At 41.0% G+C, this 15826-nt stretch overlaps 1 protein-coding gene across 1 annotated transcript; it reads left to right on the top strand.

The window, feature by feature from the left end:
- The first annotated feature begins 2028 nt into the window (after positions 1-2028).
- LOC126377612 (delta and Notch-like epidermal growth factor-related receptor) lies at positions 2029-15613 on the top strand. The gene is made up of 12 exons (XM_050025446.1): positions 2029-2314; positions 2782-3391; positions 6389-6621; positions 6972-7144; positions 7655-7773; positions 7861-8029; positions 8708-8962; positions 11120-11262; positions 12090-12212; positions 13235-13337; positions 14094-14269; positions 14753-15613. The coding sequence occupies exons 2-12, from the start codon at positions 2864-2866 to the stop codon at positions 14966-14968; spliced, it is 2238 nt and encodes a 745-aa protein (XP_049881403.1). The 5' UTR covers positions 2029-2314; positions 2782-2863; the 3' UTR covers positions 14969-15613.
- The last annotated feature ends 213 nt before the right edge of the window (positions 15614-15826 follow it).

The following is a 15826-nucleotide window of genomic DNA, read 5'->3' as shown; positions in this document are numbered from 1 at the left end:
ACCCTAGTGGGTCGATAGCGATAAGCGCTGAATGAGGGAAATCGTCGACCACGCCGGCGGGGTCGGTATCGGGGACAAGTATGCATACGTGTGGTAGTATATTTCCGGCTAAGTAGTTAATGCCATTTGCGACAAATCTACGTACAATAAGTCACGTCACAAAAAAGTAGTATATATATCCTATAGGTACTTACATTAAACACTTCGCTGGAAACCCATAAAAAGGCCTATCTATGCGCGAGGGTCCGAGCCGCTTACGCTGGCCTAATCTGACCTCGCGTAGGCGGCGTCACGGCGTTCAGGGAGAAGAATATCTCTCGGTGTGAAGAATGTCGATTTAGAAACACCTAAACTGTATTCGGGTTGATGCAATCCTTATGCAAATTCAAAAATATCTTTATTCAGTAGGTAGGATAACTCAGTTCTTTACACTGTAATTTTTTACATAACGAACGTCTTATCCTCCTAAAACAACTATAAGTACCTCTGCCGTAGTACGGGTCATTGTCTTCCAATGTTTATATCATTATCATCTCCCTAGCATTATCCCGTTTTCACAGAGTCCGCTTACCTAACCTGAAGATTTGACAGGAAAGGTTTTTTTACAGAAGCGACTGCCCGTCTGACCTTCCAACCCGCGAAGGGAAAACCAGCCCAATACAGGTTAGGTTACATACTTCCGAAAATGCAATTCAATCCAATGTTTATATTATATTAACGTGATTTAACCAATTTATTATGTGTCTAGTGAGTTGTGTCAGCAAACTTCCTGCGGAATGTAGGTACGTAATAAATACCGGTGGGCTAGCAGGGTCAAGGTGCTTTTCCATAGAATCCGCGTGTATATTTTTAAACTCTACGGAAATACGTTACACTGTAGAACAAAATAAGAATTCTATTATACTTATGTACGCACGAAATAGCTTTTAATAAGAGCGCAGAGAAGAATTTCATGCTGTCTGATGCAGGACGTCGACCAAGCAACATTTAGCGATGGCACGAGCCATCGCGTTGGATTGTATTATGACTTATGATTACGTGCACGTTGGGTAATTGAAGTTATGTTTCCTTAACTTATTATCTACGAATATCATCAAGATTTAAAAACTTGTTTGCACCGGTCTACCTGGTGGAAAACCCCCGTCGGTCGGGTCGGGTGCGATGTTTACAGTGCGGCCGCCCCGAGGGACGCCGCTCGTTTATCAGCCGCACCGCGACTCAAGACCTCAACAGCCTAATCCTCCTTGAGTGCCACGTAAAATTTTACTCATGTACTGCACTAGTTTATCGATCTTATCTATCCGTATATCGTACAGCCCTCGGTCTATCTCTATGCGGTAGCAGGATTTCGACGCAGAGCCGTTCAAATAGAATGACGCACGATAAATAGATATATGCGGCAGACAACCTAAACCTTCAAAGTGTATATTTCGAGTAAGACTTATAATATAAATAAAGTGAAACTAATATGCTTTTTAACGCGATTATGTCGTGAGAAAACACATTATGACATTATGTGTTATTACAGAACACGTAGTTTTAAATAAACATAGGTTCAATAGTAAACTTTTTAGTAGACTTACTGGTTTATGTGTGTGGTTTGCATGCGGTATAAGTATTCGTATTAAGTAATTATTTATGCAAATAAGTAAGTACTGACATTTGAACTTAGCTTAACATAAATGGCCTAATATACGTCTAACATCCCTTTGCTGGAGACAGGACTCCTGACGCCTTGTTACAAAATGAAGACGCTTAAAGTTTCGTTGAAAAAATTGTTATCAGCTCTACAGTAGCGAAAGATATGCAAATTGGTTCATGTGTTCATATTCCGGGGGTTTTACTTTTTCCACTTTAGGTACATAAACTCCGTAAAAATAAATAGCTCGCAGCCTCAGCTCCCATCACGTTAAGGAAATCGTTGGCATTACGGACATGGAGTAAAATTAAGTAAGGATACAGTCGTGAGGGGCGGGCGGAGCGGCGGGGCGGCGGCGCGCCGCGCTCAGTGTCGCGGAGGCTGCGGCTCGGAGCGCGCCGCCCGCCCTAGCACTTCTCGCGTCACGATATACAACCTTCATCATATTCCACTGCTCATCCATCACAACGCGCGTTACCACATTTATGAATATTAACATTACGCGCAAATTACTCCAACTTTTATCGTTTATACATAAAATAACCGTAGAGGTCATTTTGTTTTTGTGATAACCTAAGATAAACTCACATCTATTTATTTTAAATTCATAGATCATGTAACTAGGTTCTAGTGAACACCATGGACACCTGATTTAACATCTGCACTGTTGATTACGTAAGTAGCTGCTTCATTATTTGAAAAATAGACGAAACTTTAGCTGGTTTGTTTATTTATGTAGAGACGTATATAGTAGTAGCATACTATACAACAATGGTATAGAGACTATCTGTCTAATCTACTATAAAAACAAATATAATTTTATCTGATAGAGCTGTGCCAAAGGCAGAAATGAAAATAGATTTTAAATGCAAATCGGTAGAGCAAAGTTTATCCCGGGTCTCGTACTCATGATTTGAAGAGGGTCGCCTCTCGAGGCGAGAGCCCTACAGATGTCCAATTATAGATGTTTTTAGCAAGAGCTGTCCGCTCTCACGGCGGCCAATGAGAGCTCTGGGAGATTTTCTCAAGTCCTCGTCAACCTGACAGCATTGATAAATAAACTAGAACGTCCTAATAAACTTATTCCTGTTTGTTTATTATTTTCATTACGTAGACATCTATAAACTTCAATGTTTTGGCAGGATATGCTGTTGGGAAACTTGCTCTTGAAACTGTGCCAAAAAGTATAGAAGTTCTTAAGTGGAAAGAAAAAGTTATAACACAATGAAATCAGCACAAAGCGAAATAAAAATCTGTTGGAGGATGACGCGCTTTCTGCCGATGGGGACGTTGCTAATCCTGTCATTAGTCGGCGCTGGTATTTGCCAGACGACTGTAGGTCTTAAGGAGGAGCTTAAAGCAATATCAAGTTCGCAAACGGCGCAGACTGCGGCTTTTATCCACTCTACGAGACAGACGGTAAAGCCATTAGAGACTACGGTAGTGCCTACTACTTCAACTTCAAAAGAAAGCACTAGAACAACAAAAGCGAATGTGGCGAGCGAGAGGCCGACCACAGCTCCGTATTCAACGACGAGAGTGTACACAAGCACAAGCACAAAAGGCGCAGAGAAAAGTGCAAGACGGCAGAAGTTAAACAGTAGTTCTAGTGTGGTTGTAAGTAGTGCGGCACATACGGGGGCGAGGTTCGAGGAGCGTTTGGCGGCGGTGGACTGCGAGCTGCCGCTGCTGCCCCACGAGTCCCGGCTGTGGCGCGGCAACGAGACTCACGAGCTCAACCTCCCCGTCACGGTAACTTATTACTTACTTGCACATTCGATAAATTTGGTTTTGCGTCTACAATTTTTGTATAGTTTTTATTTCTTACATAGCTTACTTCATTATCTCTTTCTTTAATCTTCGTAAATTTGCTTTGCTACATTTGAAAATTTGCTCCATCCCTCCGGTTGATTGAGGGGAGGCCTGTGTCCAGCAGTGGGACGTATATAGGCTGTTGATGTATTGTTATAAACCAAATAATAATAATCCAAACTTGTATTGTACATACTTACAGTTTTTCTGTCGTCTGTATACAGTGTACTTTCTATAACTGCTGGAATGTTGAAATGTACAGAAGCAGCGTTTCGAAAGTATTCAGTCGTTTTTATGCAGAGCCCGGGTTTCAAAGGCATTATTCCTTTTCTTAGATCACGTTTTATCCTTAAACCAATTGGCACGGTAGCCACTTGCGTTTTTCGTTATTATTTATGTACGTACCCTCAGATCTCGACCCTTATAAAGTGTCATGGTTAAAAAAGGTCAAGTGCGTGTTGGAACACGCAAAAGTAGGGTGTTGAAATAGATTCACATCAAAATGTTTGTTAGCCTGTAGTTTTATGAAACAAAGACCTTCCAAAATCAAGTAAGTAAATGATTTTATTTATCAATAGGGACTTACGTTGTTTGCAAAATAATAAACTATTTAGGTATTTATTTATTTATGAGCTGTCACCATGCGATTCATCATTTCTGTCTTAAGACGAATATCTGGAGTGGCTGTGGGTTACCTAATTGATAATTTATTCTCTGCCCTGGAGGGAAACTTTGTACATACCTCTAAACAAAGTTCTTCGTACACTAACTATAAAATTTGCATTAATATTATTATTAGCTACGAAACAGGTACTAACCTCAGCTATAACCCATTATTTTTACACTTTATACCTTCCTTAATTCCCGCAAAGTACTTATTTGAACAGTGTAATTATGTTTATTATGTCATTATGAACGGGGAATTTTCGCGTGTAGAAATCCTACTTTAGCTACGAAAATGTACGCTTTATACTATCATTTACAGTTGATCATCAAAATTCTCTCGAAATCCGTATTAATGTAGAAACACACGAATAACTCCCAGGATAGACGGATGAAGCGCCGAACTGTCTATCAATTTTTCATTTCATAATTTGCCTATACAGAAAGCTCTCGAACTACACTGCATTTCCATATCGTCACCTTATAGTGAAAACCACGTAATCGCCTTTAAAAAAACCCTTTCTTTTACAAAGTCTCGCAAAAGACAAGCTAGCTTCAATCCAGGTAAAAATGAGGTTCAAATTTTCACCTTTTTTTTTTGACGTGACTTATTGTAGATTTGCCGCAGATGGCATTATCTACTTTATCGGACAAATGGAGAGTGCTGAAGGCTCTCACCCGGTACAACGTTTAAGACAACAGGCCTGAGGATGCCCAGTTGGGCGCGAACCTCGGGTCAGGGTGTCGTCTGAAAGGAAAAATATTTGAAAAATAAATATTTAAAATATAAAAATAAATATTTAATATATATATATTTAAGGAGTTTACGAGGGATCTAAATTTTCACCCAGATTGATATTAATTGAAAAGAAACCGAGCTATTGTTGAAGAAAATCACAAATGAGGTCACTGTAAATGTGATTTTTAAAAGGAGCTTACGAGAGGTGTCATAGTATCTCCGTCGATGATAGTTTCGCGCTCAGGTCTTACATGTAACATACTATTTAGACCGTAGCGTAGGTATATTGTGTCTGTAAGTATATCATAAAACGTGTTTTCATAAAAAATAATACACGGAAAACACTCGATAATGTAATGTTTCCTTATCAATGTTGGATAATGTGAGCACTTAATGACAACAAAGGAAATCTTCCCTCTTTTTAGTCCGTCCTTTCTCATCATAATGACATTATAATTTCTTTTCTCCGAGCTTATATCGTAAGTTGTCTTTTTTCTACTGAAAATCTACTTTCTACACGGAATTTAATTTCATCGTTTCCAAGATCCTTTTAAAATGGAAATTTTACACCGTATCTTTTTGGATATAGTACTTGTACTGTTAATGATAGTATGTCAGTGAGGTAACATTGTGTTAAATACGTCTTTTTAATAAAATGTCTTTAATACTCGCTCGCAGTACAATACTAGGCAGAACTTGATTTCATTTTAAGTTTGACAAACACACATTAACGTAATGTACGTATTTGCACGTATATTACGACCAAAGAAAACATATTGCAAATTCACACAATAAGTACAACCTTTGTCCAACATTAGCAAATATCTCGAACGACTATAAATAAAATGTTAGACATAAAAGCATTAAGCGTAATCCCCGCAGGCAATTTGCAGAATGTCTTTTCGAAATATTTCTTTCAGCCACGTATTTTCCAAATAATATTCTTGTTCACGAGCTTGATCATGACAGTAGGAGCACGCAACGAGGTCAAATACATAAACTATAAATCGTCTCACTTGTGGAGAAAAAGGAGAAAGCGTTTTTGCTTCAGTGGTTGGATTCTGTTCATTACTTCAGCTAGAGGAAAACTCTAGTCCGCCTTATTTAATACGATTCTGTGCTCCGAGATTATGTTCCCCTATTCATTTCTTTCATTTCGTGTTCGACTGTACATGAAATTCAGCTGCGTCATTATGGTGTTTCGCCGGGCGAGCAAACTATGAAACTTCCACCACTTCTGGTTCTTTCAAGAAATGAAACGGACTTCCGGACGCTTTATTTTATGAACGCAAACTCAGTTGCGGTTTTTCTCTCCGACCTCTATTCATTTCCGCTCTTTATTCAAATGATAGTTTGCAATGTAAAGAAATTAAATTCACAACAAATGAGGAAATGTTAAGTACTTATTTTTTTTATAAACTAAAACATGATTTACATCCACAACAACATCTATTTGATTTAAGTTGAGTCAGTCTCTTAAATTTATGCTTCCATGGAGATTAACTTGATAATTAATGTGTGTGACTGCGGTGTAGATGACGGAGGAGTGCGGGGCCGGCGGGGGCGGGGGCGGGGGTGCGGGTTCGACCCCGGGCGCGGCCGACGAGGAGTGTCCCCCGGTCATCGTGTCGTGGGAGGGCCTCGTCGACATCCAGAGCGGGGACATCCTTATCGTCCGCATCGCCGACTCTCTCCTCCTCAGCAACTTGGGACAAACCAATATCACCCCCACACTCGATGCGAATTCTTCGCATGTCGACAGCGAAAGGTGAGAATTTACTTTTAGCTTTTATTTATATTGCTTCAGGTGACGTAGGTAGGTACGTCGCTTACGGCGCGCCCGAGCCAGTGACCTGAACATGCGAGCCTGAATTTTCTCGACGACTGGGCACGCACTATACCCTACAGGCTATTGTATGAAATAAATATACTTAGTTCGTTCATTGTGTATTGGTTGCAACGGTGCAACGATGTTGTGACTAAGTAAGATAAGAGACTCATTAATACTGTAAGTATTGGAAATTGCCAGTATCGGTTAAAGGCATCATGATATTATATCAAAGAGGGAAACTTGAAGATAACAAAGTGGGTAAGTACCTAAAGTATGAGCCTTTTCAGGTCACATCGTGCTCCCATGCAGCCAGCCGTGTACCAAGTAACGCGGCAAGGACACGAGCACTGTGACGTCACCGACGGCATGTTGCTGGACATCACTCCCCTCGACGAAGGCGGTGCCAAACTCTTCACGCTATACGACAAGGACCTCAGCGAGGGCGTCAACTTGTTCATAGGTGACAAGAATACACTCAGCTACCTGTCCGTAAGGCAACACACGCCAACAACCGTTCAATATTGCACCTCACGTGCGCGCACTACGCAATCAGACTTCATAATATATATCATCGCGAGTTTGGAAGACTCGCTCGGGAATCTGATCACGTAGAGCACGGACTTCATTAATTAATAAAATGGAGGCGCAAAGACATATTCATATTTCTTTTTGTCATGCGTACTGTGTGAAATATAACTGCCGTTAAAACGTTAAGAGGAAATGCGTGAGATATGTATATGTGGGGCGGGCGGAAGTGGAGGAAAAAGCGCCGACGCGGCGTTTAGCCGACATCGAACAATAGACATTTGATAAATTTCCCCACACGCGACGTGTTGCCTCGGTCCTGTAGCGCAGCGACGTGAAGACACGAACATTATTCCCATTCTATGAGCATAAATTAATCATACTTAGATATTCCGTTAACGTCTACGTCGTCATAACAACTTTATAGCAAGCTTTGTTTTTACAGTCGTCTCCAAGAACTGGGGATCTCAGTGCGTTCGCTTGAAAGTAACAGTTAAGTCGGATAATTGCGGGGAGTCTCAAGACTGTTCTGGGAAAGGCGTCTGTTACACGAACGTTTCAATGGTGAGTCTATAAATTATGCGAATAGTTTGTGATAGGTAAGTCATTAGCGGGCGAAGAAAGGAGGTTATTAATGTTGTTGCGTTGTAGGAGGGCTACGAATGCCAGTGCTGCCCCGGGTTCGCGGGCCCGCACTGCGAGGAGCGTGACGCGTGCAACCCATCACCATGCCTCAACAGCGGCATCTGTGTCGACCTCTCGCCACCCTACACTCTAGCCACTGATAACCCTGGGAACTACCACTGTCTTTGTCCTTATGGTAACCACGATTCTTACTTTATCTAATAGATTTGGATTTGAACGGATAAGTACGGTCACGAGCATTAATATGTATACACTTTGGTACCATGTCACATTAACTTTTTTGACAAATTGAACTGTAAGTCTCACTAAATGTCAAATATGTTAGTGCGACAGAGTCCTAAAGTGGGTACATTATATTGCTCATGACTGTACATCCATTCAGGTTTTATTTTAAGATTTGTTTCAAGTTTAATATTCTTAAATTGTTTCGTCTGCCTTTCAGAATAACTTTTGTATGTTACACTAACGATAATAGTATCATTATAAATCAGAAAAATGGTGACAAGACAAAAAGTAGTAAATTTCCATAATTTTATAGCTGCGGTAATCTTATGAAGTACCTAACATAATCAATTTTGCATAATGAATTTGGAATGTTTTGAGTTGGGTGATTCCATAATAAATTCTATTTTTCGGTCAATTAACCACCAATATGACGCAATCTGGTGCCCGGAATGTTGCCGTGTTGTTACGTAATAGCTCAACCAATTTTGTGCTTCGAAAGGGCGCTCAGATTCCGATAATGTATTCATTACTTTTGCGAATAATCGCTGACACGTCACGATATCGAGAAGTTAATATTATTTGTTTTGCTGTGTGGCGTGATAGGGTTTTCATGTGTGATATTTTTTAGGATTCACTGGTAGAAAATGTGAGAAAGATCCCTGTTCGTCAGCACCATGTTTGAACGGAGGTTCTTGTATGAGCATGGCTATGAATGGTTCGACGACGTTCCACTGCGCGTGCGCGGATGGCTGGACGGGCGCGCACTGCGAGCTATCGGTCGCTGGCGGTGCTTGCGTTTCCAACCCCTGCATCAACGGTATCTGCATCGAACAAACCGATAATGACATAGAAGGCGAAAAATTCCGTTGCTTCTGTCAACCCGGTAAGTATCAATTACCGGTTCTTAATACAAATTATTCTATCATTTTAACGAATCACGTATTAGCTTAGCTACCACGCATCTATACAAGTGTTGTAGGTATTGGTAGGTACCTACAAAGAACCGGAAAAAACTTGGCGTGTAGCAGAAGATTCCAATGGTATCCGATTTCCAACCGAGTCATAATGTGCAAAGTTTCAGCTTTCTAGGTCAACGGGGACTTATGAAGGGCGCAGAGTGATACAGTGGTACACATTAGAGAGCTTCCCTTTTTGGATTTAGAGCGCGACACGAAGGGAACGAGTGGAGTCATTCGAAACGTATTAGCTGTAACAACTGCTCGAATTTACAGTCGTTATTGTAATAAATTGGTTGGAACTTAGTCAATTTAATAATGTTTAATCTTGTTTGTGAATGTTGGGCGAGGGAAATTGCGCGGGTGATTTATTTGAAACGCTGTTGGAAGGTTGCCCATAACCGCTTCCTTCACTTGTACCTAGACGTGTGTAATAGGACGCACCCTTATTCGCTACGAAAACAAAGTTACTTTACAACAAGCGGCGAGCTGTTTTATCGCCGCACTTAACTGCAGACTACCAAGAAGCTTTAGTGTTATTTTACTTGAAGAATAGGTAAATACAGACAAAGGAAAGGTATAAACTAACTTTCTTACTTACGTCTAACATGTGTATTATTCTTTCATTCATGTGGCACAAAGTTTGTTTACGTGAATTTGCAATAAGAAAGCAAAATGTAAGAATGTATTCATGAAATTCAATAAGATCCGTTAGAGTGTAGGTTCCTATAGACAACAAAGAGCGCAATTTGGCGGCACCACAATATCTGAGCAGCGGCTTTGTTTTTACGATTCCTAAATAAATCGGAGTGAATTAATCAGAGCTTGTTTTCCTGGCAGCAAAGGAAATCGACGTGGGTGCAAACAAACGGTCCTCGGGGCCGGATTGGCATTTACTGACGGATCTTGGCTTAAACAAGTCCACGCTCCGATGTTTGTTCAGATTAACCATTTGCGGCGCGAATACAAATTGGTTTTGAAAAATCTTAGCAATAAACTGTTTTCCTCCTACTTCTAGAGAGAAAAAAGTTTTTTATAATCGTATTACATGCAATAGAAACTTATAAGAAAAGATTTCTGGACAAATGTTGAGGCAAATAGTTATTATTCGAAACATCCACCGGTACAGATGTTTCTAGCCTTTGAAATGACGTCTGGCGGCCTGATTACCTACTTTTCAGTCGTGAAAAGCTGTTTCAATATGCATCTCGTGGAGAGCTCTCATCGTTAGAGTTGCTGTGTCCCGCGGGAGCGCGATCAAAGGTTTTCTGTATTCATTCACTATCGCAACAGAATATAAATGGAGCACACCCACTCCCGACCCTGTGTTTACTGAAAAGGAAAAAATCTGCTAAAGAAACGTTCAGGCCCCCGTATAATCTCTAACAGATCGTTTCTTTGATAAGTAAATTTCTGCGTTTTGATTGCAAGATTTTATTATATATGTGGGATGCGTCACTGACGTTTATATTTACATACTTTTGAATTGATATTTTTATCAATACTCTTTTGACTTTGTGGTTGTAAAACCCTTTAGAGATCGAAGATATCCTTAAACCGTGTTTTAGATAGTGAGTTTTTATTTCCTGACTAGGGCATATCTTATTTAAGAGCCGTGGTAGCTCAGTTGGTAGAACGCTTGAGGACCATTTTGAGGTCGCAGGTTCGAATCCAGCACAGGCCTAAACCAATGATTGTCGAATTTGTTTTCGAATTCATGTTTAGATCATAAATGATTATCACGTGCTCAGCGGTGAAGGAAAACATTGTGAGGAAACCCACATTCCCGAGAAATGCATTTTCGGAGTTATGTGGCCTAACCTGTATTGGGCTGGATTTCCCTTCGCGGGTTGGAAGTTCAGACAGGCAGTCGCTTCTGTAAATAACCGGACCTGTCGTATTTTCAGGTTAGGTAAGCGGATCCCGTGATAAAAGGGATAATGCTAGGGAGATGAGTCGATATCTTATTTATGAATTTACAGGGCGATCGGTCGCCTAAGTGACCAAATTCAAAGGTGATTGCAGAAAGTATTAGCATCCTGAATTCGATAGCATTTGACTATAAAAATAACTGTTGCATTCAGGGTATACCGGGGATCTCTGTCAGCTGGAGTACAACGAGTGTGAGTCGTCGCCGTGCGCCAACGGCGGCACCTGCACCGACCGCGTCGGCGGGTTCACGTGTGAGTGCACACGCGGGTACACCGGCAACACGTGCCAGTTTAAGGTACTTAATAACTATTATAAATTAGGGATCCCTGCTACAGCTACAATGTTTAGTTAAGTATAGATAGATATTTTCTGTTTTCTTTTTATTATTATTTGACACATTGTATATTATTTTGTTTTTTAATAATGTAAATAAGTGTTGTACCTTTAAAAAATAATAATTATAAATATAATTAAACTCGCGCTCTTTATCCCTGCTGGGGTAGGCTAAACCACTCGGTGCGAGGTTCGGTTACTTTGATACTATAGAATAGAATAGAAATAGTTTATTATAAAAGCCACACACGAAAACAAGACGTTAGTATTCAATGTATCTCGCAAGATGCGAGGATGGCTGTTCACAATGCAGAACTTGTCCCTACGCTGAAGTACGGTAGTGAATGTTGGGTATGGCAAAAGAAGCCTGAAAGTAGGATTAATGCCGTAAAAATAAGGTCTTTGCGTAGCTTCTGCGTTATTGAGTGATAGAGTGAGAACCAGTGATAAGACAGAGATGTGGTGTAAAAGACGATATAGTGACTAAGATTGAGAAGAGAATAATATTAGGTTGGCTTGGACACGTAGAGTGGATGAACGATAATAGAATTACGAAAGCGGTATATAAAGTGAAAGTTGATGGTAGGGCTGGCAGAGGAAGACCTAGAATGACTTACGCTGACCAAATTTGAGATGTCCTTAGAAAAGGTTTAGTACGATCTACTCTGAACCGGCGTGCGTGTATGAAGCGATTGATGAATGTGGAGGAAGCAAGAGAAGTGTGTTAGGATCGAAGCAAATGGAATTCTATAGTCTCTGCTTACCCCGATGGGAATGTATATACTACAGGTGGACCTATGCTCGCCAAACCCGTGTCCGGAGCGGCGGTTCTGCGTGGACCACGGCAACAGCTACGCCTGCGAGTGTCCGCACGGCTTCGTTGGCGACGAATGCCACATCCCGACCAGATCGGTAGGTAACACAACATAAGGTCACGACTATATCCTATTTAGAGTAAGTATTCAGAGTTACATCCATCGCAAGATGAACTAAGTACCGACACCTCATCGACCTTTCTGTTTGTGTTTCCACACCGTTATATGGTTAACTAACTTCGCCTTGGCCAACCTGCACACTTTATTTTTTTCCTCTAATACAACTTCTATCAAATGATTATGCCGTATCTACCATGTGTCCAAACATTAACAGTTACTATTAGTAATTTTTCTTTTTATGTTCTTTTTATGTGCTTAGGGAAACTCACAAAGAGGAAATTTAAATTAATAAAAATCTGATTAGGATGGGACTTGAACCCGCAGCTCTTGTCAAGCCGGGACGAGCGTCTGTATTACCATACCATAAACTATAAACTGCCTATATACGTCCCACTGCTGGGCACAGGCCTCCCCTCAATCAACCGGAGGGGGTATGGAGCATACTCCACCACGCTGCTCCACTGCGGGTTGGTGGAGGTGTTTTTTACGGCTAATAGCCGGGACCAACGGCTTAACGTGCCCTCCGAAGCACGGAATCATCTTACTTTTTCGGTGTGTTTTACACCAACATTTTTCTCTTTGTTACTTAAAAAATACTTATAGGCTGGCTGACGGTTCATCAACACGCCCAAGAAATAAGTTGCTGAACTGGTGACCTGAACGCGTTTTTATAGTCTCTCCCATACCAGCATAGACGTAATTTACTATACTAACTAATGTCAATATTATACATATCTCTCTCTCTTTATTTAAGAGCTGCGCTCTTGTCGGTGGAGTAATCGCCTTCAATACTCCATAGATAGGACGTGTAGAACGGTGGTTGCACCAATCGCCTTCCGTTCCACAGTACACCGAGCAATTTCTCATTCAGTGATATTCTAGCTAGAGCCCTACCAGAATCCATTTCCTCGGCCTCCAACCAGTACTGCTACCATACATATTTAGTTATTATACATATAATAACTAATAAATTGTGCCAATGATATTCATCATTTATAGCCGTGTGACAACAACCCCTGCGCTCATGGTGGAACCTGCTGGAGCGACATCGACTCCTTCTACTGCTCCTGTCGTCCTGGGTACACTGGAAAACTCTGTGAAGGTACTTACCTAACTTTCCTTAATCCATACTAATATGTGTGTGTCTATCTGTTTGTTCATCCGTCTTTCACGGCAAAACGAAGCGACGACTTGCGTGATTTTTTAAGTGGAGATAGTTGAAAGAATGAAGAGAGACATAGGCTGCTTTTTGTCACTTTCTTAACCCCCCCCCCCCCCTTCCCTAAAATGGGTGGTGGAAGTTTGTATGGAGCATTCCGCAATTTTCAAGGTAGAAAGCTAAAACTTGGAATGCGGACTATTTGTGACTAACAAAAAATCGTGCATAATTTTTTTTAAATCTGCCTCCAACCCTTTCAAAGAGGAGATGAAATTTTACATTGCGCAGTTTTCAAGGTTAGAAGCTAAAAATTGGTACATTAGGAAAGGAGAACCGTGTTAACCCGAATTTAACGCGAGCGAAGGCGCGGGCAAAAGCTAGTAACAATATACTTAATGTAATATAAAGTATCTAACAATTACATGATTTTAGTTTTCATCAGCAGTAGATATATAATTCTACATATTTAAATACTTTCCATTTTCCTATATATGATTTACGTTTTATACTGTTTTTAATTTATCCTTTTGCAGTCAATTACATTAAAAACAGTTTAAGCTTCTTCAAGCTATGGGATGCTATTCAGGATTTCAGTGTAGACTACGTGCATGTTAGAGTCAAACCTTGTTTACAGTTAAAACGCGTTTTCGCTTTCGCTTTCGTGGTGTAGCGAGTTTTAAGTACCATATAATTTTGCAGAGGACTTCATCCTGGAGTCGGTGGTGGACGGTGACGGGAGCCTCAGCCCGGAGCCGCGCGGCGGGGGCTCGGTGCGCGAGGTGCGCCTGCCGCTGGGGCTGTACCACGACCGCCTGCACAACGTGTACATCGCCGCCGGCACCCTGGGCGCTGCCATCGCTATAGTTGGAGTTGTGGTGTGTTACACAGTTCTCTATCAATTGAATGGAAACTTTGAGTGTAAAAAAGGTGTTAGTTGAGCAGTTAGTTGACTTTGTTAACCCGCAGTGGGATAATACAATATTTCCAGTTGATGAAGGGATATTAATTTCTACTTTGAAAATTATCAGGATGAATGAATAATCAGACATTATTAAGTGAATACTTACTTAATGATTTGATTTGCGATGATTGCGAGGGGTGTGGCCCACAGGCCATGCGCCGCACGCCTTACAATATGTGCGTAGGTACCTTCATATTCGCGATAAAGCATGCGCTGCGCACGTTTACTCATGGCAAGGCTCATGCCTGTTTGTATCCACCTTATAAGAGAGGGATTTGTCTAAAAAAGTTTTGTTTTAAGTTATCACAAAAATCAAATGAATCATTAAAAAGATCAAATCAGAAAAAAGGTTTCGGGATTGAAAGCTCTACTCTTAACTGTACTGAAAACTTTCCAGGTAACAGCGTGCCACTGTCGCGTGAACAAGACGTATTCTCGTCTGCTGTCGCGGCTGTCGTCGCGCGCCGTTGCGCCGCCGCAGCACTGGCTGCAGGACAAGCGTGCGCCCCTCGCGCCCGCCTTCCCCCCTGCCGCCGCCGCCGCCCTCGACACCACCGATATGTACTACACCCTCGACTTCAGCGACAGCCAGAGCTCCCCCCTCATCCAATAGCCATCACTCCTGAACTGCTCCGATGGGGAACGGTTCAAATTCCAAATTTAAACATCCGAAGCTTGTTGCCTAGGACAGCTATGGACTTGATTTATTATGAAGTAAAGTGAGGTTGACATTGAAATTGCCGAGTGTTTTGGAGGAGCGCGTTGATGTCTTTTATATTGAGGAACGGACGTGCGCGGGAGTTGAAAAGACATCAACGCGATGCCGTTGGGCGGTAAGTCGCTTTCGTGTTTTTAGAAATATTTCAAGTTGGATATTAATTGTATTGAAAATATTTTTGCAAACATTCAACCTTTTAAGATTAGTCTTATAATAACTATTTTATCGATTCTTAAGATCATAAAACCGAGACGTGAAGCCGGGTTTAATCGCTGAAATTATGGGATTTTTCTTATGGTGAAGTTATATTAAAAGAGCCAGGCGGCGCATAAAACCAGCGCCATATCATTTTATCGCTACTTAGCGGTTAGATAGCTGGACTAGATAAAACAACATGTGAATTTAGCTTAGGTGTTGGTTATTTTATAAGAACGTACTACGTATAGAAGCGCGTTGTAACAATGATAGTTTTATGGAATAGGTTCTTTATTACGGATTATGTCAGTATATGTAGTTAGTGGATATAAGAGGCGTTGAGCTTGCAGTAACATTTCCTTTTAAGTAAGTATATGGAATATATTACAGTGAAATGTTTTAATTATTATCTGGAGTTTTTGTTCTTGTAAATACGTCACAAGGTTGAGTATGGGCTGTCCGTCAATCAACTGAAGGGAGAATGAAGCGTACTTACATTGTTGTAGAGAGTACTCGATGCATGTTCATGATGGTAGGATCTTGATTTGATTCCGTAGC

Source organism: Pectinophora gossypiella, chromosome 2 (assembly GCF_024362695.1).
Source record: "Pectinophora gossypiella chromosome 2, ilPecGoss1.1, whole genome shotgun sequence".
Lineage (NCBI taxonomy): Eukaryota > Metazoa > Arthropoda > Insecta > Lepidoptera > Gelechiidae > Pectinophora > Pectinophora gossypiella.
Note: the sequence above shows the minus strand (reverse complement) of the source record. Positions and strands in the feature narration are given on the sequence as shown.

What these genes read in the sequence shown, in the direction of transcription:
- LOC126377612 (XM_050025446.1), top strand. Translation starts at nt 2,864, where the DNA reads ATGAAATCAGCACAAAGCGAAATAAAAATCTGTTGGAGGATGACGCGC. An exon ending in AGCTCAACCTCCCCGTCACG is followed by an intron (nt 3,392 to 6,388) that starts GTAACTTATTAC and finishes ACTGCGGTGTAG; the next exon opens with ATGACGGAGGAGTGCGGGGC. An exon ending in CCACTGTCTTTGTCCTTATG is followed by an intron (nt 8,030 to 8,707) that starts GTAACCACGATT and finishes GATATTTTTTAG; the next exon opens with GATTCACTGGTAGAAAATGT.